Raw genomic sequence first — 23,312 nt, forward strand, 5'->3', positions numbered from 1 at the left:
CGCCTCCACAGTTAATAGCCCAGAGTCGGCGTGTGGATAGTGTGGCTCTTTCTGGAACAGAGCAGAGAGCAGCGTCCTGCCCTCGGCTTGAGCAATGCTGAGAAACTGCGCTATGCGCCTGCGCACTCTTGGGGCCACGCCTGCGAGGCGGCCAGGAGCAGCTAGGGTGAGTCCCGGGACGCTTGCTTTCGTGGGGCGAGAAGGGGAGACAGCACGACCGAGACTAAGCTAACACCTGCCCCTGGCTGTGACGGGGCTCTTGGGCTCTTCTGCCCTGAGATTCGAATCGGGAGGAGCCGGAAGGGAAAGTGACTCAAGGTTGAACTAGGTCTGCAGGGATGGGATCGCCACTACTAAGACTGAGATAATAAGAAAGGATAAGCAAGGTCACCCAGAAAACTGTGAAAGAGCCATTATTGACCCCTGGAGAAGACCATTTATCCTTAGCAGGGATCTAATCCTGATAGACTCTGATTCGTTATAACCAATTCAGGAAGAAGTAGACTTCTGATTGTCAGATAATTACTCCCTCTCTAGCCCGTTTTCATCATCTTAGAGGATGTTATGAGACTAAATGAGATAATGCAAGGGAAGCATTTAGCATACCTGGAATGTAAATCTTAAATGTTGCCTGTCCATATTTTTATCCCTGCCTTTGTTCTATTGATGTAGTCAATACTTGTTGAGCTCCAACTCACGCCCGCGTGTGTGTCCGTGTGTACTGAAAATGTATATCGACAGTAAGAACTGTCTCTATCAAAGAAATTGCTCTTGGACTGGCTCGATAGAGTTAGCCCAAACTGTCTAATGGGAGCCTGTTAGTTTAAAGACTATCATATATGTCAGGTGTGATTGGCCACTGACGATAGGTCGTATTATAGTTAGCTAAGGGGAAAAAACGTTCCGCCCAAGAAATTTACGGGTTTAATTTGGGAGAATGGGATCAGTTTGCCAAATCAAATGTTTGTATACAATGTGTTGTAATAAAGAACGACAGCTGACAGGGAACAGCTCTGTATTGAGAAATGAAAAAGAACTTTGATTATTAGGGGAGTGGCATCTCTCTCAAGCTATTGCAGCTTCCTGCTAGACAATAAGAGGGCTGGAGGCCCTGGGTGATAGACACACACACACAATTTTAAAATAATGATGAATGTTGATGTATTGACATCAGCCAGGTACCATCTTGCCGATTAGAAAAGAAAATGATTCGTGCTAGTCTTACAACAACAAATATGAATTAGTTTAATTACATGTTGGAGCCTGGCAGTCTGTGCTGAGCTGAGAACATTACAGCATTAGTATTTGCAGGCCTTTTTTTTTTTTTCATCATGCTGCTTTTGATTTAGTAACGTATCTTAAAAGGAGGCAGAAAAAGTCATAACTTATTTTACAAGTACAAGTCCAACTTCCATAAATGTATAACTAAAGATCAAGCATGACCTTTCCCCTGCTGAGAACAAAGGGTAATGATTATCCCTACAACTTGTCCTTTATTCATAGCCTGTGCTATGAATTTACAAGTGCATTCACCACAAGTAGCGCTTAGACCTCGCCTCTTTGAACTGAAAGTTGAGTTTCTTTTATTTCCCACAACACTGTGGTGTCCAGAAGGTAGCTCGGCATGGCTCCAACTGAAATTAGTAGCTTCACTCCCATTCTCTGCCATCTGCACGTTCACACTAGCAAGCATCTTTTACTTCTAACCTTGCCATCCAAACCACAAGTCTGGAATCATCCAAGACTCCTCTGCTTCCTCTTTCCTGGGGTTAGTAACTCCCATTTCCCTGGGTTCTAGCACTGAGTGTCACTTGAACCTTCTCTTCTTGTTCCTCTGTACCTAGTTCGGCTCTGGGCTATAGCTAGCCCAGATTTTTATCAGTCTTTGCTACTTTTGCTTTTTTCTCACTATTTTAACTCATCCTTTGCACTTGGTGAAACTTTGTAAAAACCAATGCTGTTACTGTGCTGAAGGCTCTTTATGGGAATTGAGCATTTCAACACACCAACTTCATGATTCTTACATGATTGCCCTTTATAAAAAGAAAAAAAAAAAGAGCTAGGCAGTGGTAGTGCATGTCTTTATGCCCAGCACTCATGAGGCAGAGGCAGGAGGATCTATATGACCTCAAGGTCTATAGAAGAAGTTCCAGGACAGCCAGAGCCACACAGGGAAACCCTGTCTCAAGAAACAATTAAAAACAAAGAAAAAGCAAAAACAAAACAAAAACAGAAAAGAAGGAAAAAACTTAATTTATTTTTTATGTGTGTTGCCTCTCGTATGTCTGTGGCAGTGCCTATAAAGGCCAGATGAGGGTGTTGAATCCCCCTGAGATAGAGTTATGGACAGTTGTACAGCCTTGGGAGTGCTGGAAATGACCCTGCATGCTCTGGAAGAACAACCAGTGCTGTTAACCACTGAGCCATCTCTCCAGCCCCATGATTGTCTCTTTATGTAGCTTCATCCTAAGTAAAAACACTTTTACTGTAACAAGTGTGATGTGCTACTCATGTTCTTCTGGGTTACATAACTATATATAATGTACTTTATTATTACTGTAATTATATATTATGTTACTTATAATATTTAAAGCATACGTCTATCTTTGTCCTTGTGCTACCTAAAATCACCTTTCACACTGATTTTTTAAAAACCATTAACCTAGAAGGTTACATTCAAGACCTGAGTTGTGATCCTTCTTCTGAATTGTCAGCTGTGTCTGGCTACACCTCTTTTCTCTGCACTTTCCATGTGTGAAGGCTGAGATCCTAGCAGTCCTCCAGTATGTCTGTAGCTATTTCATTCTCCGGGCCTTTGCTTAGAGTAGCCTTTAGTACTCCCTTTCATGAACTTTGGCTGCAAGAAATCAGTCTGGGTTTTTTGATGATGTGTGTTGTTTAAGTATTCCATGAGATCGCTTCTCGGCCTTTTGGCTAAGATCAAGTGAAGTATTCCATGAGAGCACTTGTATCCATATCTATGTATAGTTATATTTCCCATTACCTGAGGCTTCTCACATTTAAAGGCAGAGCCTAGGTCTTTTCTTTTTGTCTTTCCTGTTCCCTGCATAAAAACAAGGTATATAATAGAACTCAAAACAATTTATTGGATTTTATTTTAAAAGTTAAAATCAGACTGGGTGTGGTGGAGCACACCTTTAATTCCAGCACACAAGAAGCAGTAGATTGAGCACAAGTAGGTAGAAGTAGGTCTGGTCTATGCAGTGAGGTCCAGAGCAATGAAACCCTGTCTCAAAAAATAAAAGTTTGGGCTGGTGAGATGGCTCAGCGGTTAAGAGCACCAACTGCTCTTCCGGAGGTCCCGAGTTCAAATCCCAGCAAACACATGGTGGCTCACAAGCATCCGTAGTGAGATCTGATGCCCTCTTCTTGTGACTTCCAGAACAGCCAGGGCTACACAGAAAAACCCTGTCTCAAAAAAAGGGGGTGGGGTGATTATTAAACCGAGCATTGTGATATGATAACACACCTTTAATTCCAGCACTCAGAAGGCAACTCTGTGAGTCTGAGGCCAACCTGACCTACATTGTGAATTCCAGGACAGCCAGGGCTGCATAATAAGACCCTATCTCAAAACAAACAAACAAAAATGGTTATTACTGGGTCCTGGAGAGATAGCTTAGTAGTTAAGAGTTCTTCCTGCCTTAGTTACTTTTGTATTGCTGTGAAGATACCGTGACCAAGGCAATTTATAGAAGGAGTATATTGGGGGCTTACAGTTTTAGAGGTTAAGTCCATGGCTGTCAGTGGGGTGCATGGTAGCGGGCAGGCATGGTGCTGCAGGTGCTACAGAGGGCTTACACCCTTACCTTCAAGTAGGAGGCAAAGAGCTAACTGGGAATGTCTGAGATGTAAAAAATCTCAAAACCCTCACTCAGGGATACACCTCCTCCAACAAGGTCAGGTATGGTAGTGCACGCCTTTAATGCCAGCACTTGGGAGGGAGAGACAGGTGGATCTCTGAGTTCAAGGCCAGCCTGATCTACATATTGAGTACCAGGCCAGACAAGGCTACATATAGTGAGACCCGAGACCCTATCCATAGATAGATAGATAGATAGATAGATAGATAGATAGATAGATAGATAGATAGATAGATAGATAGATAGATAGACAGATAGATAAGAGGCAGCAGAGATGGGGTGAGGGTGCTGTGCTTACTAAATACAAGCTTGAGTTCAATCCCTGGGACCCCCATGGTAGAAGAAGAGAACTGATTCCTCCAAAGAGTTGGCATGCTAGTACACACCTTTGATCTTGGCACTAGGGAGGCAGAGGCAGGCAGAGGCAAGCAGAGCTCTGTAAGTTCAAGACCAGCCGGGTCTACAGAATGAATTCCAGACCATCCAAGGGCTTCATAGTGAGCCTTAGTCTTGAAGAAAGGAAGAAAGGAGGGAGGGAGGAAGAAAGAGATGGAGGGAGGGAGAGAGGAAGGAAGGAAGGGGAAGAAGACTGATTTCAAGCTGGACACCGTTGTACATGCCTGTAATCCCAGTATTTAGGAGACAGGAAGATTACAAATTTAAGGCCAGGTAGGGTATTATAGCAACATCCTGCCTCAAAAACAAAATAAAACAAATTTTTTGAGATTGCATTTTAATTGCATCATTTCTCCCTTCCCTTTTACCCTCTAAGCCCTCTCATATACCCTCCTCATTCTCCTTTAAATTCATGACCTCTTTTAAGATCAGTTGTTTTTGTAAGTTTATATATATATGGATATATGCATTTATATATCCATGCATAATCCCAGGTATAGCCTGTTAAGTCCATATAATGTATGTATGTTTTGAGCGCTGACTGTTTGGGACTGGGCAACCGATTGGGTGCCTTTCCCTGAGGAAGACCACGTCTCCCTCCCACTCCCTTCACTGGTTGGTTCCCTGTAGTTCTTTGTGAAGGGCGGAAGCCTCTTGCACTGTTCACTGTGGTGGTTTAGCTTGTTTGTTGGTGTCCTCATCCTCCCTGTCCAGCTCAGGTTTAGGTAGTCATGTTGGTGAGATTTTACTGGTGTAGCTTCTGACATTACTAGGAGCAGTATAAAGAGAAAAGAGAAAAGAAAAACAAAACAAAACCCTGCTGAACGAAATTAACTATCTGAGAACTATGCAAGGTTTTTGCTGTCAGAGGCTTGCCAGGAAAATGTGAAATGAACTTCGTTAGCAGTATAAATCAGGGTACAGTGCAGTAAATGGGAAGAACTTGGAGGAAATGCATCAATATTTTACCACAGTTGTATTTAGAGTAAGAAATAATGGGTGGAGCTTGTCTGTCTTTCCCAGACTATCTAGGCTGGGTTCTGAAGGGATTACCTGATCAAAGCAGCATAGAAAATAGTTGCTTATCCTGAGCTACAGGAAAATGTTGTTTCTGTTTTTTTCCTCAATGCTCTAGTACCACAAAATCAGGACTTCCTTTTTATCTCTGACGAAGGGTTTGGTTGTTCTTCTGTTTGCATTTATGTATTTGTGAGTGGAACTTTGTGAGCAACTTTTCCTTCTCTCCTCCCAGCATACAAGTTTCAAGGATCCAGCTGGGGTTGTGAGACCTGGTGCAGGCTTTACCCTATACCCACCGAGCCATCTCACCAACCCAGTTTGTTGTTGTTGTTGTTGTTGTTGTTGTTTTCATAGAGTACTTGAGGCAGGGTCCCTCTGTTCTTCCTATTGAACCAGGATTGGAGTCAGCCCAGGCATCAGCAGAAGCTGATTCTCCCATCAGTGAGCGCAGCATAGTGTCAGGGGTGTGGCCCAAGTGACACACACAGCAATCAGGATGGTGACTACAAGTAGAACTCCGAATGGTAGATACCTTCTGTGATCATAACTGTTGTGAGGTTTCTGTAGCAGCTTTCCTGTCTGCTGTCTGGGAGCATTTGAGTATGCTCCTCCATAGATCACACCCTGTCTTCCCAATCCTGCAACCTTCTAGTTGTCGACTGGAATAGTGGCAATGCTCAGTGCTCCAGAGAAGTATCATGGTTGGAAATCGTAGTTACCATGATACCAACCTCTCTTCTCCCAGCTTCCTCTTGTCCCTCTTGTATTCTTTATTGTAATTAATTATCATTTATTTCTATAGTGTAATTCATACAACAGGGACTGGCTGTAGTATTTACCTTATTCCCTCATTGCTTTATGGAAGTTGTCCCCAAGTTCTGCCTTACGATCTCATAATTCTCACTGAGTTACCCAAGTGCCTCCAAGGAAAACCCTCATTTGCAATCTTAGACATTACCACTCTCTTTCCTATTATGGCCAAATCTGATCACATCACTCCCTGCTTAAATAATCTGAGAGTGCTGCAGATAGAATTCAAACTAGTTAGCATAGCATTGAGGCTTTGCCTACACCTCTATATACTTCTGCACCTTCTCCTTTTTTTCTATTAATAAATTATTTTATTTATTTATATCCCAAATGTTGCCCCCTCTCCTGGTCCCCCCTCACAGAGTTCTTACCCCAACCCCTTCAACTCTGAGGGGTTGCCCCGCTCTGGGCATCTCCCATCCCTGAGGCATCAAGTCTCTACACGATTAAGCACATCCTCTCCCACTGAGGCCAGACAAGGCAGTCCTCTGCTACATATGTGCCAGAAGCTTCTGACCAGCTCATGTATGCTCTTTAGTTAGAGGCTTAGTATCTGGGAGCTCCCAGGGGTCCAGGTTAGTTGACACTGCTGGTCTTCTGAGACCTGGAATGGAGGAGGTTCCCAGGATTCTGTTCCTTCTCTTATACTTTGACATTACCTAGCTTCTTTTAGACTTTAATTTCATTTGTAAAATGGGGACAGTTGTTAGTTCCTATTGCATAGAGTATAATAAAACCCTTCAAAACTATTTCATGCCTCCTTGCATTTTTATAAATTCATTTCAGGTTTTGTTTATGTTTGTTTGGTTTTGGTTTTATATACACTACTCTTTCCAGATGGCTACTTTCTGTTTGTCAGTATTTATGTCAAAGATCCAAATACTAAAACAATACTATCCCTTGTGTTCCAGCTTCCTATGTGTGCCTCACCTGTATACTTTTGATAATATCAATCCATCTCTCTATGTCTGGTGACTGGTTCACCTGGGCCTAATGCTATCCCCACCAGTAACTAGCTGGGAGAAGTTAGGCAAATCACTGACCCTTTGTCATTCTCCTTTTCTGTGAAGGTGTGTAGGACAAATGAACTTAGGAACTTGCAGAAAGTATGAAATACTACACATTTCCTATTCCTCGCTTTCTTGTCTGTCTTCTAGAGGTTATTTTCTTCTGAGAAAGTCATTCGTAAGGACTATGCTCTCCCTAACCCCAGCTGGACTAAGGACCTCAGACTCCTTTTTGATCAGTTCATGAAGAAATGTGAAGATGGCTCCTGGAAACGCATGCCTTCACACAGACAAAACCCTACTCGAGCTATTCAAGAGTTCCAAACCCTTTTTGTTGGTAAGAATAATGCATAAATTATTTCCAATAAATAATATTTGGATATCAGGGTAAAGTGTTGTTGCAGACTGAAGCACTGAGTATTACTTAATGGGAAGTTAGAGCTAGGTATGGTAGATCTTCCATGTGTGTAATCCCTCGCAGTAGGGTGAGGCAGGGAGATCCTGAGCTCAAGGTCAGCCCGGCCATATAGCAAGTTCAAATCCATGGGCTACATAGCAAGGCCCCCTTTCTGAATGGGGAGGAAGGATAAAAGGGGGTGGGAAGCAGAGCAAAGAAGGACTGAAGGGTAAGGAAAGAAGAAAGAAGGGAAATGGAAAGCAGGTTAGAGAGAAAGGAAAGAGACTAAATAAATAAACTGGGGACCGTAGAACCAGACCAGAAATCTCGCTAAATTTTGTGAATTATGAGAGGATAGAAAGCACACTGTCAAAAATGAGATGATTCATGTAGGGTAAAAGGGCCAAAAGAAAAGTACCCTATACCTGACACCCGCTGCCCACCCCACCCCACCACCCCCAGCCCAAAACCAGGGCCAAGAAACAGAATCCTACCAATCAACGAGCTTGCCACAGAACCCTGCCAATCCATGAGCAAAAGAAAAAAAAAAAATCCCTGAGCTCACCCCAAGCTTAGGACTTGAAATCCTACCAGCTCTCACCCTGGAAATTTCCACCCTAGGAAGTGCCACCACCCCAAGAAACCTCATGTAAACCCTGGCTTCTGCAGCTTCTCAGAATCACCCACTGGGCTTTTCCCTTACAATAAATTCCTTCTGTGAGGTTTGTTGTGCAGTATGACTTTGTGGTATTCCTTGGCTCCTGGCTACCAGGGTACCTCTTGAAGCAGAGCTGTTACACTTGCATTGGGGAAACCTTCCCCACAGCCAGAGCAGAGCTGTAACACTCCTGTAGGTGAAGCCTTTCTCTTCAGAACTGCAACACTTACAGTCCCAAGCTGGCATCTTGAAGCTGACATCACCAATTTCTTTTCTCTTTATCTCAGAATCTGGCTCCATCCCTCTGAGAAGGTCAGAACACTTGAATCACCCTCTGTCTTAGTTGGAGTTACCGTTGCTGTAATGAAACACCATAACTAAAAGCAAGTTGAGGAGGAAAGGGTTTCTTTGGCTTACATTTGCATGTTTCATTTCATCTATAAAGGAAGTGAGGAAAGGAACTTAACCCAGGCAGGAACCTGGAGGCAGGAGCTGATATAGAGACCATGGAAGAGTGCTGCTTACTGGCTTGCTCCCCATGGCTTGCTCAGCCTGCTTTTTTATAGAACCCAGGATCGTCAGCCCAGGGTTGGCACCATCCAAGATGGGATGTGCCCTCCCTCACTGGTCACTAATTAAGAAAATGCCCTACAGTCAGATCTTACTGAAGCATGTTCTCAGTTGAGGCCCCCTCCTCTCTGATGACTCTAGCTTGTGTCAAGTTCACATAAACTAGCCAGCACAACCTCTAATCTCTCAGATTTTAAGCCCAATGACAACCTACGTCATACTCAACACTCAGAAATTACACTTCCTGACATTCTGAGTTTGTTTGCTTTTTAACATATTTTGTATCAAATAATTATTTTAATTTTCAGAGAGGTTGGTTGGTTTGATTGATTCTCTGAAGTTAATGACTTCAAAATAGCCCTTAGTGTATCCTGACAGTATGTCCCCTGTTTTCCTGGTCTATTGACCCTCCTGCTCTTCTTTTTACTCACACTTCTAATTCTTTCCTGGTCTCATTCTCAGCAGGTCTCACTTTCTATTTCACTCCATGAAAATGAAAGCCAACAGAAGAGCATTTCCAAGCTCTCAACAACTCTTGTCCCCTCCTTCCTATACCTAAGCTTGATCTGCTTCTGCCCTGCAAGAATGAACTCACCATGAGTGACTTGTGCACTGTGTTCCCTTCCCTTGGACTGCTCTGGACATTCCTCCCTGCCACACCTCGTCAGCAACAGACCTTCCAGAATGCATTACTCTTCCATTCTCTCAGGAACTTTCCAGCACACTGACATCATCGGTTGCACCAATTTCTCAGGACACCGTATTCTTTTTTAATTTAACTTTTTATTGTTTCTTTGTGAATTTCACATCATGCATACCAGTCCCACTCATTTCCCTGTCCTCTCATACCTGCCTCCACCCTTGCAACCTCCCACACAAAAGAAAAAAAAAAGTCTCATTGTGGGAGCAGTAGTGTATCACAGTGCATCCCACAGTATACCCTTTTGTCCACACAGCTTTCCTTGGAAATGGCCATTACAATGAGTCATTGGTCTGGTTCAAGGCCTCTGACTTCTGCTACACTATCAATATTGGATCCTCACTTCTCTTGGATGTCCTGTTGTTGCCCTGTGTCATGGAGATCCTGCAGCTTTGGATCTACAGGACTGGCCTCTTCACGTGCTCCAGCAGTTTATCAATGAGGTAGATGTTAGAGTGGGCCAACTCAAAAGCCCTGGATCTCGACCTGGATGGTAGCTGAGCCAACTCTCCAGCACGCACACCACCTGAGAAAGCCTTTCAGCCTTGTCCCACCTAGCTCATCCAATGATGCAGCCAGCAAGGGGCAAGGTAGCTCTCCTGCTATAGTGCCATTGAGAGTAGCTCACCCTTGCCCACACCAGCAAGGTCAGCTCTATTGCACTGCCCAGGGGAGATATAGTGCCTGCTTTCCCAAGTGCTACAACCCATAAGGAACAAGGCTAGCTCTTCAGTTCTCATAACCCCTGGGGCCAGCTCATCTGTCTTAGTCAGGGTTTGTATTCCTGCACAAAACATCATGACCAAGAACCAACTTGAGGAGGAAAGGGTTTATTCAGTTTAGCCTTCCCCATTGCTATTCATCACCAAAAGAAATCAAGATAGGAACTCACACAGGGCAGGAACTTGGAGGCAGGAGCTGAGGCAGAGGCCATAGAGGGGTGCTGCTTACTAGATTGCCTCCCCTGGCTTGCCCAACTTGCTTTCTTATAGAACTCAGGACTACCAGTCCAACGACAGCACCACCCACAATGGGCTGGACTCTCCCCTCCTTAATCACTAATTGAGAAAATGCATCTCATAGAGGCATTTCCTCAAGGGAGGCTCCTTTCTCTGTGATAACTCCAGCGTGTGTCAAGTTGACACACAAAACCAGCTAGTACATCATCTATTTATTGTAGGGGGTGATTAGGGTTAGGGTTATTCAGGGTCAGGGTTACTCAGGGTTTAGGGTTGGGGGTGGACATCTCTCCTTTGCCCACACCACCCCACCCCAAGGAAGACAAGTGGCAGGGCCAGCTTTCCCATGCTCATGCCCTAGGGCCTGCTTACCACAAAACCCCACAAGCAGGGTGAGCTCTGCAGTAAGTACACTGTATTCTTTATTATTGTAATTCTATTTGGTCTTATGGTCTTAGGAGCCATTCAAAAGCGGATCATTTCTCAAGTTAATCATTAGAACTTAGTGTCCTGGCTTGCTTTCTGTTGGTATAAACACCATGACTAAAAGCAACTTTAGGAGAAATGGGTTTATTTCATGTTTACTGCTTTAAAAAGCAGTCATAAAGAGAAGCAATAACGAAGCAGAAGCCACAGAGGAAGGCTGCTTTCTGACTTACTCAATGTGGCTTGTTCAGCCCATTTCTTATATCACCTAGAACCCAGGGATGCCACCACCCACAGTGGGCTGGGCCCTCCCAAATCAATCAATATTCATGAAAATGTCCCTCCAGCTTGACTTTGGGCAGTATGATGGAGGCAATCCCTCAGTTATGGCTCCCTCTTCCCAAATGACGTTAGCTTGTGTCGAATTGACAAAAATACCAACCATCGCCGGGCAGTGGTGGCACATCTTTAATCCCAGCACTTGGGAGGCAGAGGCAGGCAGATTTCTGAGTTTGAGGCCAGCCTGGTCTACAGAGTGAGTTCCAGGACAGCCAGGGCTACACAGAGAAACCCTGTCTCAGAAAACCAAAAATTAAATTAAATTAAATTTTAAAAACCAACCACCACACTTAGTTTTACACATGCTTGGAATTCTGGTTCTACACAGCATAGAAAAAGTACTTTCCCATTCCATATCTCTGTGTCCTCATGGCTGAAGGGATAAATGAAACACACGTCAAATTACTTTAACATGAATAGTTGGTCATTTTCAGGTTTCTGTTTAGATTCTTCAGTTTAAAGCCAAGAATTATCAAAGGAAGAGAAGAACTTTAAGTAACTAACATTAAATTTTACCTATTAATTTATTTAAAGGTAAATTTTAATGCTATGAATGGTGGAAGATGTCTATAGTTACAATACTCAGGAGACACAGACAGGAGGATGAGAGTTTGAAACCATCCTGGGCTGCATAGACCTAGTTCTACTGAAACCAACCCCTGCCCCATTCCACCAGATTCTTTTTTTTTTAAGAGGAGGTGACCAGTGTGCACAGAGCCTTGGGTCTGATCCCTGGCACTATAAAAATGGTATTTTTTTGTTGTTGTTAAAATTATTCTGACTTCACGCAGTTCATTGAATGCCCTTAACCCGGTGGAACCTGGCTTCTACCTGGTCGGCTTTACTGAAATGATGTAGGCATGGAAGCCACTACTGGTCTACGTGACAATTTTGGAGGCCATTGTTCATTTTCTGGTGTAAAGTTGGCCCTCACCTCTTGTATTCCATCTGAGCCCTCCTCCCACCTGTAGTCATGTGCTTCAGTGTGTCAGTCTTCTGCTGTTGCTCTACTGCCCTCAGCATTAGCCAGTCTTGGGCTTTAACCCAAACGTGACACCCCTGGGAATCTTGGCAAAAGAGCATTTACAAAAGATTCTGCCTCAGTTAAACAGGGGTAGAACCTGAAGCTCAAATTCTCTTAACACATTTGTTCTATGTATTTTTCTCATTTTTATGAGATCCCTCACAGTTTGATATTCTTGACCAGAAATGTTGAACTCTTAAGCTGATTTCAGAGCCCATATGGTTCTAACCCAAAGACGGCAATGTATTGTACTGAACACTGTTTCTGATTCAGGATAGCAGATTATAATCACATCCACCTTCACGTGGCATCTGTTCTGGTACAGCCTGTCCCATCCCCATGCTCTACTGCTCTGATTTAATGTTCCTTTTCATCTCTGAGTAGTTTCGCTCCATGTATATGTGTTTTTAAAACAGTCTATTATTTAAATGTGTCTGTTTTCGAAATGCTGTAGCAAGTGGATGGGTATTTTGTTGGTATTAGGTTATTCATTCTTGTTAAAGTCCATTTAAAATAGACTGACGCCAAGAAGAGTTTCTGACTGTACCTCACAATTTTGCTTAGTTTACTATTAGCATTTATATACCATATTCAGTAATTCCTATGTGTGCGTAGGTACTATGCTTTCTTTTTCATTCTGTCCATGTATGTTTACATGTATGTTAAGCTGCTTCACGTGTATGTTTACATGGTTGTTTTGGTTGGTTGGTTTTGGGTTTTGGTAGGTTGATTGGTTAGTTGATTTGGTTTGGTTTTTAATTTTTTCAGACAGAGTTTCACTGTGTAGCCCTATCTGTCCTGGAACTCGCTCTGTAGACCAGCCTGGGCTCAAAGTCTAAGATCCACCTGCCTCTGCCTCCCAAGTGCTGGGATTAAAGGCGTGCACCACCACTGCCCAGAGTTTTATTTTGTTTTGAGACAAGGTTTCATGTAGTCCAAACTGGCCTCAAACTCACTATGTAGCCAAGGATGGCCTTAAACTTCTCATCTTCTACCTCCCAGTGCCAACATTATAATCTTCTACTGCCATAGAGTTTTTTGTGGTGCTGGAGATCATGCTTTGAGCACAATAAGCATGCACTCTACCAATTAAACTACAACCCTAGCCACTGTGCTGTTTCATGTGTCCTTTCCATTCCTTTCATTGACATTTTAATCAGTTTTCTATCCATGTGTGATTTCATCAGTATACAGGAGCTTAATTCTGGTATGGCATTTATATTATACCTGGTTTTTTCCTCCTCTACCCATATCCCTATTTCTTTACAGACTCGAAGTTTAAGAAAGAAGAACAAATGTCAAAGGCCCAACAGTTCACCAGAAGTTTCGAGGAAGGGCTAGGCTTTGAGTATGCGATGTTCTATAATAAAGTTGAGAAGAGGACGGTCTCCTTGTTTCAAGGAGGACTTCACCTGCAAGGAGTACCTGGGTAAGAGCCATGTCCTAGCAACATGGAGCTGATAAAGTTTTACTCTCACAAACCCAGGAACTACAAAGATGACATTAAAATAGTAATGAAGATACATCCTTACTAAAATGGAAAGATGTCTATAACATACTATTGTAAATTATCTATATTGGTTACATTTGAAAATGTCAACATACTATTAAATGATATATATAATATATTATTATAGGACATAGAATAACAGAGTATGATGAACACATTTGTATTGGTTTAGCCATGATGTGGTGGTAGTATTAAGATACTTAAGGTTTCTCCCTTCTATTTATCTGTACTTACATAAATTTTAGCTTTTTTGTGCTATGATATGATTACTACTAAGCTCCAGCTTTATTATAAGTATCCCTTCTGCTATTGACAAAGTTAAGGATATGAATTTTATTTAACGTTAAATATACTGAACATAAGGTAAATGTATAAAGACACTTAAATAATTTCTGTCTTAAGAGGCTATCTCCTGAGCTTCTTAAACTTTATTTTCCACTGCTGTTGTGACTAGATTTGTTCACGGAGGTGCCATTGCAACCATCATTGATGTCACTACTGGCACGTGTGCAATTTCCGAAGGCGTTGCCATGACTGCCAACCTCAACATCACCTATAAAAAGTAAGTCTGTGATAATTCTCCTTACATTCTTAAGTCAGAGTCTCCAGCAGCAGATCCTAAGTCAAGATGTATGTCTGTTACTATACAGGAAGTGCTCCCAAAGGACTAGTAAAGGACAGGGACAGTGAGGAAGCCACCAAGCCTGAGCTCTCAAAGTTCTGCAGAGAGCTTCAGACAAACTGTACAAAGAAGTTCTGAAAAGAGAAATTCGTGCTTCAGAATTAGTCCTTCCATCAGTAAGGAGGCTGGGATCTATGCCAGTTGTAGGCTGAGGACTGCCCTGGCTCTCTGTGTTTGAGTAAAACATTAGGGAAATAATCTGTTTCTATTTTTTATTAACTTGTATATATGAGAGAAGGGTATATATCATGTTGTGCATACAGAGCTTGTAGGGTAACCCATGGGAGTCAGCTCTCTCTTTCTACCATGTGGATCCCACAGATTAAACCCAGACCCTCAGGTTCAGCAGCAACCAAATATTCCCACCTGTTAAAAAAAAAAAAAGAGAGAGAGATTTCTTATAACTTCACACAGAAAAAATTGAGTACAAATAAGATGAGTTTGAATCCATCAAAAGCAAGATTCACCATGATCTTCACCATCCAGCTACAGTCCTACATCAGACAACAGAATGGCCTCTAACAACTGTAGGGCAAAACAGTGTAAGAGCAAAGCTTCAAAATAAGAAGTCTCTAAGAGAGGTCACAGGTTATTACCACAAACATATAGTACATAGTTGCTAGTCATCTCCCTTTTCATGTCACAAACGCTGTATTACTTGACTACTAGTTTTTGGAAGCCATGCTTCATAGATTGTAAGTTTATTGTCTATAGATAATCCTTAGTTGTATTATGCTAAGATCATCCAATAGAAAAGTTTATTTTAGATGTGAGTAAACTTTTTCTGTTTTTATATTTGTGGACTGTGTAGGCTGGGACACAGACGTGGAAGCACAAGAAGCAGTTTCTGATAGTGTGTAAGGATAGCTTTGCTCGAATAAAACTTCATTTATAAAATCGTAGCCAGTGTAGTTGCCAAGCCCTGGTTACCCAGAAGTCCAGTTAGGGAAGAGACAAGAGCTACTTACCTTCTTTTGTAGTTTCTGCTGCCCCTTACCATCCCTTTGGCAAAAGCAGGGATTGCTAGTTTAACTTCTTCCTCTCTAGTGGCCAATAATAGTAACCTCAAATTAAAATTAATTATACAATTTACCATCTAAGAGAATCAGGAAAGGTGTCCTAAGCCACTCAGGCTCCCACTGATGAGGGTCTACATTCATTCTTTTACATGTAAATATCCAGGTTTTCCATTTGTATTTTGCCCATTGTGCCCATTCTTGACCCTTACTATGAGGGAAGAAAGATTACTCACTTGGTCAAGTTTGTTCTGTGCATGCATGAGGGCCTGAGTGCAGGACCCCAGCACCCACTTTAGAAAAGGCTATGCATGGTACCACATGACTGCAGTTGCAGCGCTGGGGAGGTGAAGATAGGACTCCTGGACTTGCTGACCAGATAGTCTCAGCAGGTCAGCGAGCTTCAGGTTCAGTAAGAGACCCTGGTTCAGAAAATAAAATGGGCCAGCCTGGTCTACAGAGTGAGTTCCAGGACAGCCAGGGCTACACAGAGAAACCCTGTCTTGAAAAAACCAAAAAAGAAAAAAAGAAAAGAAAATAGAGAGTGGCCAAAAAAGACACCAGACACTGAGCTCCTCAGAGGCCTGTGCCACCACTGTCCAGCTTTGTGATGTATTCTAAGGCCAAGAAATATTATGCCGCAGCCAGCTTTCTTCTTTCTCAAGGTTGCTCTAATGGGATCAGTTATGTTGCCACTCAAGTCACAGAATAGCATTTTTAATTAAAAAAAAGTTGAAATCTTACAAACATTGCATCCTTTTTACCTTTTTTTAAAAAGGTATTATTTTTTTAATTATTTTATTTTCTGTGCATTGGTGCCTGTATATATGTCTGTGTAAGAATGTCATATCTTGCCGGGCATGGTAGTGCATGCCTTTAATCCCAGCACTTGGGAGGTAGAGGCAGGCAGATTTCTGAGTTCGAGGCCAGCCTGGTCTACAGAGTGAGTTCCAGGACAGCCAGAGCTATACAGAGTAACCCTGTCTTGAAAAACAAAAATAATAATTAATAATTAATAATAATAATCTAATGCAAATGTTCTAGAGAAGCTGCAGAGACAGCTCTGGTGTGATGGTCCACACCTTTAATCCCAGCAGTTGGGAGGCAAAGGGCAGGGGGATTTCTGAGTTTGAGGCCAGCCTGGTATACTGTAGTGAGTGCAGGACAGCCAGGAAACCCTATCTCAGGGAAAGAAAAAAAGTCAGAGACAAAGGAGCATCTATTAGACAGCTGTCCCAGACACAAGGGGACACCATTACCCTAGCAATAAACCTCCCCACAGCAACAGCAGAGGCTCAGAGACAAAGTCCTCACCTCAAGTGGTTTTCATTGAACCAAAAACTTGAGAAAGGTTATGGAAAAATAGGGCAATGCACAGAGAACATACAGAGGACTAGCACAGAGGGAAGGAAAGCCATGACAGAATGACCAAAGGCAGATGATGGAAGAAGACAGTGAGCAAGTAAATGATGCATGTGCAAACACAGGTCTCAACAGCAGGGTCAGGGTCTGCATCCTGCAGAACAGCAGAAAGCTAGAACACGGAGCAGCTCTGGAGTTGGAGAGAAGCCAAACAGTGGGGAGCAGATTAAAATGAGTGATAATTAGTAGATGAAGCAGTAGAAACGCACAAATAAAAAAGAGGAAAACCCTCAACTCTCTAGAAGAATAAAAAGATCAGAAAATGTGAATCAGATAGAAGACAAAGTAAGACAGTGCAGCAAGTAAGTCACTACTTGTACATCAGTCTGAAGTAAGTCAGTGCCTGTACATCAGTAGTAAGTCTGTTTGTGTACATCAGTCTGAAGTAAGTCAGTGCGTGTACATCAGTCTGAAGTAAGTCAGTGCGTGTACATCAGTCTGAGGTAAGTCAGTGCGTGTACATCAGTCTGAAGTAAGTCTGTTTGTGTACATCAGTCTGAAGTAAGTCAGTGCGTGTACATCAGTCTGAAGTAAGTCAGTGCGTGTACATCAGTCTGAGGTAAGTCAGTGCGTGTACATCAGTCTGAGGTAAGTCAGTGCGTGTACATCAGTCTGAGGTAAGTCAGTGCGTGTACATCAGTCTGAGGTAAGTCAGTGCGTGTACATCAGTCTGAGGTAAGTCAGTGCATGTACATCAGTCTGAGGTAAGTCAGTGCGTGTACATCAGTCTGAGGTAAGTCAGTGTGTGTACATCAGTCTGAGGTAAGTCAGTGTGTGTACATCAGTCTGAGGTAAGTCAGTGTGTGTACATCAGTCTGAAGACAGGTTACAAAATCCAATTAGATATAAAAAGCTGAGAACCATGTGATACATTTAAAAATACAGAAAACATTTTGAGATTTCTGTTTGTTCCTTTTTGTTTTTGAGACAAGGTCTCTATGTAGCCCTGGCTAGCCTAGAGCTCTATATAGATCAGGATGGTCTTGAACTCACAGAGAACTCCTGCCTCAGCCTCCTGATTGCTGGGTGTCCACCACCATACCTGGCCTGACACAGTAAAATTTTAAAAGAAGGAAGATGTGTGAGATAAAAGCTAACCAGAAGAAAACTGAGATCAGCAAAAATCAATTTGTACCAAAAAAAAAAAAAAAAAAAAAAAAAAAAAAAAAAGGAAAAAGTGAGAGTAGATACATGCAGAAAACAGCTTCAGAATAGTTAAAGAATACAAGCTGAGCATGGCAGGAATCTGTAACCCAGCACTACTGCATTAAAACTGAAGACAGAGATAGAATCAGCCAGCAATGTGCAGGCCAACAAGCCTGGAGTAGATCCTACCTTAGCAAAGTAGGAAAAAAAAACAACTCTCAAAAGTTGTTCTCTGACCTCCCTTATAAACATTCTCCATAAGACATACACATCTGCCCTTATACACATACAACAAGTAAATAGATAGATAGATAGATAGATAGATAGATAGATAGATAGATAGATAGATAGATAGATAGATAGAAGTTTATAGGGACCTGGGTAGACGGGTCAGAGGCTGAGCACTGCCTGCTTTTGCAGAGGACCTGAGTTCAGTTCCCAGTGAGTTTACAACTACTGTAACTGAAGTTCTAGGGGATCTAGTGTCTTCCTCTGGCCTCTCTGAGAAACTATACTAACCTGCATATACTATCACAAAGATAAGCATACATAATTTTAAAATTTCAAAAGAAATTTTAAAAAAAGAAAATGAGATGCTGAACAGAAAAGAATGCAAAATGTCCCCAGGACCTTGGCAAATCTTGAGTAGACACCAAAGCCCGATGTCTCTCTCCATCAACAGGGTCAGCAAAAGCTAATGGGGATGGAATGTTAAAAGGTGAGGAAGGGACACCTGGGCTTGGACAGTCACAGTGACAACTTCCTTGTGTCTTATAGTCCCTTCATCCACAAGGTGGGGCTGTTGGAGCACAGGACACTTCCATGATTTACCTTTCCCATCAGCCTCTGACTTCGACGGTCCTTTGCATTGTGGTACTCCATTCTACCTCCAGGATTCCCCAATGACTAGCCACTAGACACATGTACCTACTTAAATCTAAGTACATTTAATTAAAATAGAATAAACTGTAAGATTCAGTCTCTCATTTATAGTAGCCACATCTCAAGTGATCAGTAGCCACATGTGGCTACCGCATAGGACAGCTCAGTTCTGGGATGTTTATCTCATCAGAGCAAGTTCTACAGATAGCACTGGCTGTTGCCAGACAAGTGCTCTAAAAAGAAGTTATAAGAAAATGTTTAATTACATCTGTGTATTCATTAAATCCCGGTGGGTGCATGTATGCCCCAGCATACATGCGGGGTCCAAGGACAACTTGCAGAGTCTCCTAACGCCATGTGCATCCCTAAGATTGAACTCAGGCTTGGCTGCAAGTCTTCACCTACTGAGCCATCTAACTGGTCCAAAAAAATGTTGAGAAGAGATGAGAAGCTGACAAGGACTACCTCATGGCCTGTTTTCCTGTTGCTGGCATCAGACTAGGTTCTGGATCTCCTAATGGGAAAATCTCTCCCACAACAGCTGGAAACCCCAGTGATCTCTTTGAACTGAAGCCTAGACGCCCAGTCTGGGACCACATGCCTGTTCCTCCCTGCAGGCAGTAATGTAGGGAAAGTAAGCAGGAGAAACTGTTGGTGTTGGAGCTCAGAGGAATGTTCTAGCTGAGATAACCACTCACTGGCATTTGGGTATGACTCTCCACTCTGTTGTGCACCTGATAATCTTTTGGTATTACACAGATTTAATGAAAATTTTTTTCTTCCTTCTACAGGCCTATCCCCCTTCTTTCTGTTGTTGTGGTAAATAGCCAACTTCAAAAAATTGAAGGAAGGAAACTTTTTGTTTCCTGTACTATTCAAAGTATTGATGAGAAGACTTTATACACAGAGGCAACGGGTAAGAAGCTGCCACTGTCTCTCTTGGAGGCTGGGTTGGACTAGGGTTGTTTGCTTTCATTGTTTAACACACAGAAATTTTGACTTTCATGCCATGCATGCACAGAACACGTTAAATGTTTTGGAGTTGGGTTTTAATTTGATTGCTTATTGTTTGAGACAAGGTTTTGTGTAGCCTGGGATGGCCTTGAAATTGCTATGTGGCAAAGGATAACCCTGAATTCCTGATCCTCTGCCTCTACTTCCTGAGTACCTGAATTATAGACTTGATTTACCACATAACACCTGGCTTAGGTTGGTTGTTGTTGGTTTTTGGTTGGTTGGTTGGTTGGTTGGTTTGATTTGGTTTGGTTTGCTTTGGTTTGGTTTTGCGGATAGGACATATTTCAGTGCTTGATCAAACCCCAAGGCTTTGTATGTACATGCTAGGCGTCAGACAGGCACTCTGCCACTGAGCTGTATACCCAGATCTGTGGCTAGAGGCATTCTTACAGATTGCTAGTGAAAGGCCTATTTGCCAATATCCATCAGAATTGGAAGTGAGATATCCTTTGATCTGATTCCAGGACTGTATCTCATAGCAACATAGGAGGCTGCTATGGTTCCAGGATTGATGCATCCCAACCTCATTTTCAATCGGGGAAAAAAAAAAAATGAGCAAAGCATAGACTCACATCGGTGGGAAACTGGCATTAATGGTCTGAATCCACAGTCAGTCTGTAGCTCCATTCCAGGCTGTAGGCTTGGAATCCTAGTCTTTCTGTTCTAGGTCGCTTCTGTTGTTGTGATAAAATGTCCTGACCAAATTCAGTTTAAAGAAAGAAAAGATTGATTTTAGCTCACACTTCAGGTCACAGTCCACCATTGAGGGATGTCCAGGATAGAACTCAGGGTAGTGTCCCATGGAAGTACACTGCTTCAATGAGCAGGCTCATGCCTAGTCTTCTTAGCCCAGAACCTTGTGCTCCCACAGACCAATCTGATACAGGCAATCCCTCAATTGAGACGCCTTTCTCAGGTGCCAAGGCTGACAGGTTGACAAGAAAAGCTTGTTAGGACACTCATTAAACCTTTCCATATCAGTTGGCTCAGGCTACCTACCTCCTAATAGAAGTATTAATCATGAAGTAGTGGAGGACATGGTAGAGGTGAGGGAAGGTAATGACTTTGAAAATCAAAAATTAATTTATTTTTGAGACGGGTTTTCACTGGTCTAGAACTTACTATAGAAACCAGGGTCACCTTAAACTCACAAAGATTCCCCTGCCTTTGCCGCCTGTGTGCTGGTATTAAATATGTATGCCACCACCAGCAGCAGCCAAAAGTTGATTCTTAAGTTTTCTAAGAGGTGAGAGTAGAAAGGTAGAGATTCTGTCTCGAAAAAAGGAGGAGGAGGAGAAGGAGGAGGAAGCAGCAGCAGGTGGATTTCTGAGTTCGAGGCCAGCCAGGGCTATACAGAGAGACCCTGTCTCTAAAAACCAAAAAATAGAGAGAGAGAGAGAGAGAGAGAGAGGGAGGGAGGGAGGGAGGGAGGGAGGGAGGGAGGGAGGGAGGGAGGGAGGGAGGGAGGGTAGAAATGCCTTTGTGTATTTCCCTGCTTGAATTCATCAAACAGAAAACAGTTGACTTACAATCATCTGTTCTTTTGTTTTAGCCTTATTTATAAAGCTGGATCCTGAGAAACCTTTGACATAAAAGAACTTCTGATGAGTTCCACACTGTTCTGCATGAGGCTCTCCCCCTCCAGAAGCAGCACCCATCTCCACTCCTGTCACAGCTGCTGAATCTCCCAGGGAAAGCCTGCTCTCACAGACCCTTCAGAACAGCCTCTGAAATATGGCTGCAGGAACTCACTCTCCACCTTCCAGATTTTTTGTAAGAAGTACTTCCTGGGAGAGTCACAACAATAATCTGTATCTCTCTAGGACAAATGTGTAGTTCTAACACATGAACAGACTTTAAAGCTAACAAGCATAGGACCTGCTCTGCTGTGGACTGCAGAAGAAAAAGACAAAAAGAAAAAAAGACTGTATTGAAACTTTGACTGCAAATGTGGAAATTCAAGAAAACCAAAGGCAGGGATAAATATATGAAGTGTTGTGAGTGAGGTGCGTGTGTGCGTAAGCCACACTGCGTGTTACAAAGCTAGGTTTGTTGTATCTGAACAAACATCTCTCTGGCTGTATTAGGGAACACAGCTCACTTCTGTGGGAATGGCCCCCACATCTCAGTTGTCTGGGGCCCTTGAGATTAAAATACTGCTCTTTTTTCCTACCTGTGCAATTGTATCTTAAACAATTTGTCATCCCTGGAAGAAGGTTCTATTAGCTTTCTGGGACTATAATGAAGAACTACAAGTTAGGTGGTTTAAGCAAACAAAAACATCCCTGTCGCAGTCCCAGACACCAGAAGTCTAAAAGTATTAACAAAATGTTGCTTCTTAAAGTTGTGGGCAGGAACTCTCTCCTGGCTTCTACCAAGGAAGCGTCCAGCTTTCCCTGGTTTTCAGACACAGCATAATTTCTAATTGTAATTCTTTATCGTCTGCTCTCTGTTGTATCCAAATTTCTCTTTGTGAATGTTTATTTATTTGTCTGAGTGTGTGTGTGTGTTCAGGTGCTAAAATAAATTGGGAGATTAATGTTCTAGAAAGCATATTTGCTTCTTGTTTTCACATTTATTTGTGAGATATTTATATGTGACATTTATATGTGAGTGTATGTGAGCTATGACAGTGTATGTGAAGAGGTCAAGGAACAGCTTAAGGCAGTTGGCTCTCTCCTTCCAATATGTGGGTCCTGAAGATTGAACTCAGGTCAGCAGAGTTAGTAGCAAGTTCCTTTACCCTCTGACCCATCTCTCTGTTTAAAAATCTGTTGTTGTTGTTGTTGTTTTTCTTTTCTTTATTTCTTTTTTATTATTAATTAATTTATTTGTTTACATCCCAAACACTGTTCCCCTCACAGAAGAGTGCCTTCTCCTCCTTTTCCTCTGAGAGGGTGGGGCCCCTCTGGGTATCCCCCTACCCTGTCGTATCATGGCTCTGCAAGTGTTAGGCTCATCCCCTCCCACTGAGGCCAGACAAGGCAGACTTCTCGGGAAAGAGACTCCATAGTCAGATAACAGCTTTAGGTCCAGCCTCTGTTTCAGTTGTAGGGGGACCCACACGCACATCTGCTACATATGTATGGAAGGCCTCTGCCCAGTCTGTGTATGCTCTTTGGTTGGTGGCTCAGTCTCTGAGAGCTCTGAGGGGTCCAGGTTAGTTGACTCTGTTGTTCCTCCTGTGGAGTTCCTATCCCCTTCAGGGCCTTCAGTCTTTCCCCCAACTCTTCCATAAGAGTCCCCAACCTAAATCCAATGTTTGGCTGTGGGTATCTGTCAACTGCTAGGGAGAGCCTCTCAGAGGATAATTATGCTGAACTCCTGATGCAAGCACAACAGTATCATTAATAGTGTCAGGGATTGGTGTTTACCCTTGGGATGGGTTTCAAGTTGGGCTGGATATTGGTTGTTCATTCCTTCTATCTCTGCTTCATCTTTGTTCCT

General features: G+C 42.7%; 1 protein-coding gene and 1 pseudogene across 2 annotated transcripts; both read left to right on the plus strand.

Moving 5' to 3' along the window:
• Nucleotides 1-9: 9 nt before the first annotated feature.
• Them4 (thioesterase superfamily member 4) lies at nt 10-22,418 on the plus strand. 2 transcript variants are annotated; one of them, XM_030252868.1, is made up of 7 exons: nt 125-166; nt 7,268-7,454; nt 9,699-9,885; nt 13,460-13,619; nt 14,155-14,262; nt 19,640-19,764; nt 21,418-22,418. In XM_030252868.1, exons 4-7 carry the CDS (start codon nt 13,486-13,488, stop codon nt 21,456-21,458), a joined length of 408 nt encoding a protein of 135 aa, XP_030108728.1. In that variant the 5' UTR covers nt 125-166; nt 7,268-7,454; nt 9,699-9,885; nt 13,460-13,485; the 3' UTR covers nt 21,459-22,418. The 2 variants fall into 2 exon arrangements, with proteins under 2 accessions (NP_083707.1, XP_030108728.1); NM_029431.1 differs by lacking the exon at nt 9,699-9,885 and having other exon boundaries at nt 10-166; nt 21,418-22,410.
• Nucleotides 2,915-3,075, plus strand: Gm52664 (annotated as a pseudogene).
• Nucleotides 22,419-23,312: the final 894 nt, after the last annotated feature.

Source organism: Mus musculus, chromosome 3 (assembly GCF_000001635.26).
Source record: "Mus musculus strain C57BL/6J chromosome 3, GRCm38.p6 C57BL/6J".
NCBI classification, from domain to species: domain Eukaryota; kingdom Metazoa; phylum Chordata; class Mammalia; order Rodentia; family Muridae; genus Mus; species Mus musculus.

What these genes read in the sequence shown, in the direction of transcription:
- Them4 (NM_029431.1), top strand. Translation starts at nt 95, where the DNA reads ATGCTGAGAAACTGCGCTATGCGCCTGCGCACTCTTGGGGCCACGCCT. An exon ending in CACCTGCAAGGAGTACCTGG is followed by an intron (nt 13,620 to 14,154) that starts GTAAGAGCCATG and finishes TGTTGTGACTAG; the next exon opens with ATTTGTTCACGGAGGTGCCA. An exon ending in CTCAACATCACCTATAAAAA is followed by an intron (nt 14,263 to 19,639) that starts GTAAGTCTGTGA and finishes TTCCTTCTACAG; the next exon opens with GCCTATCCCCCTTCTTTCTG.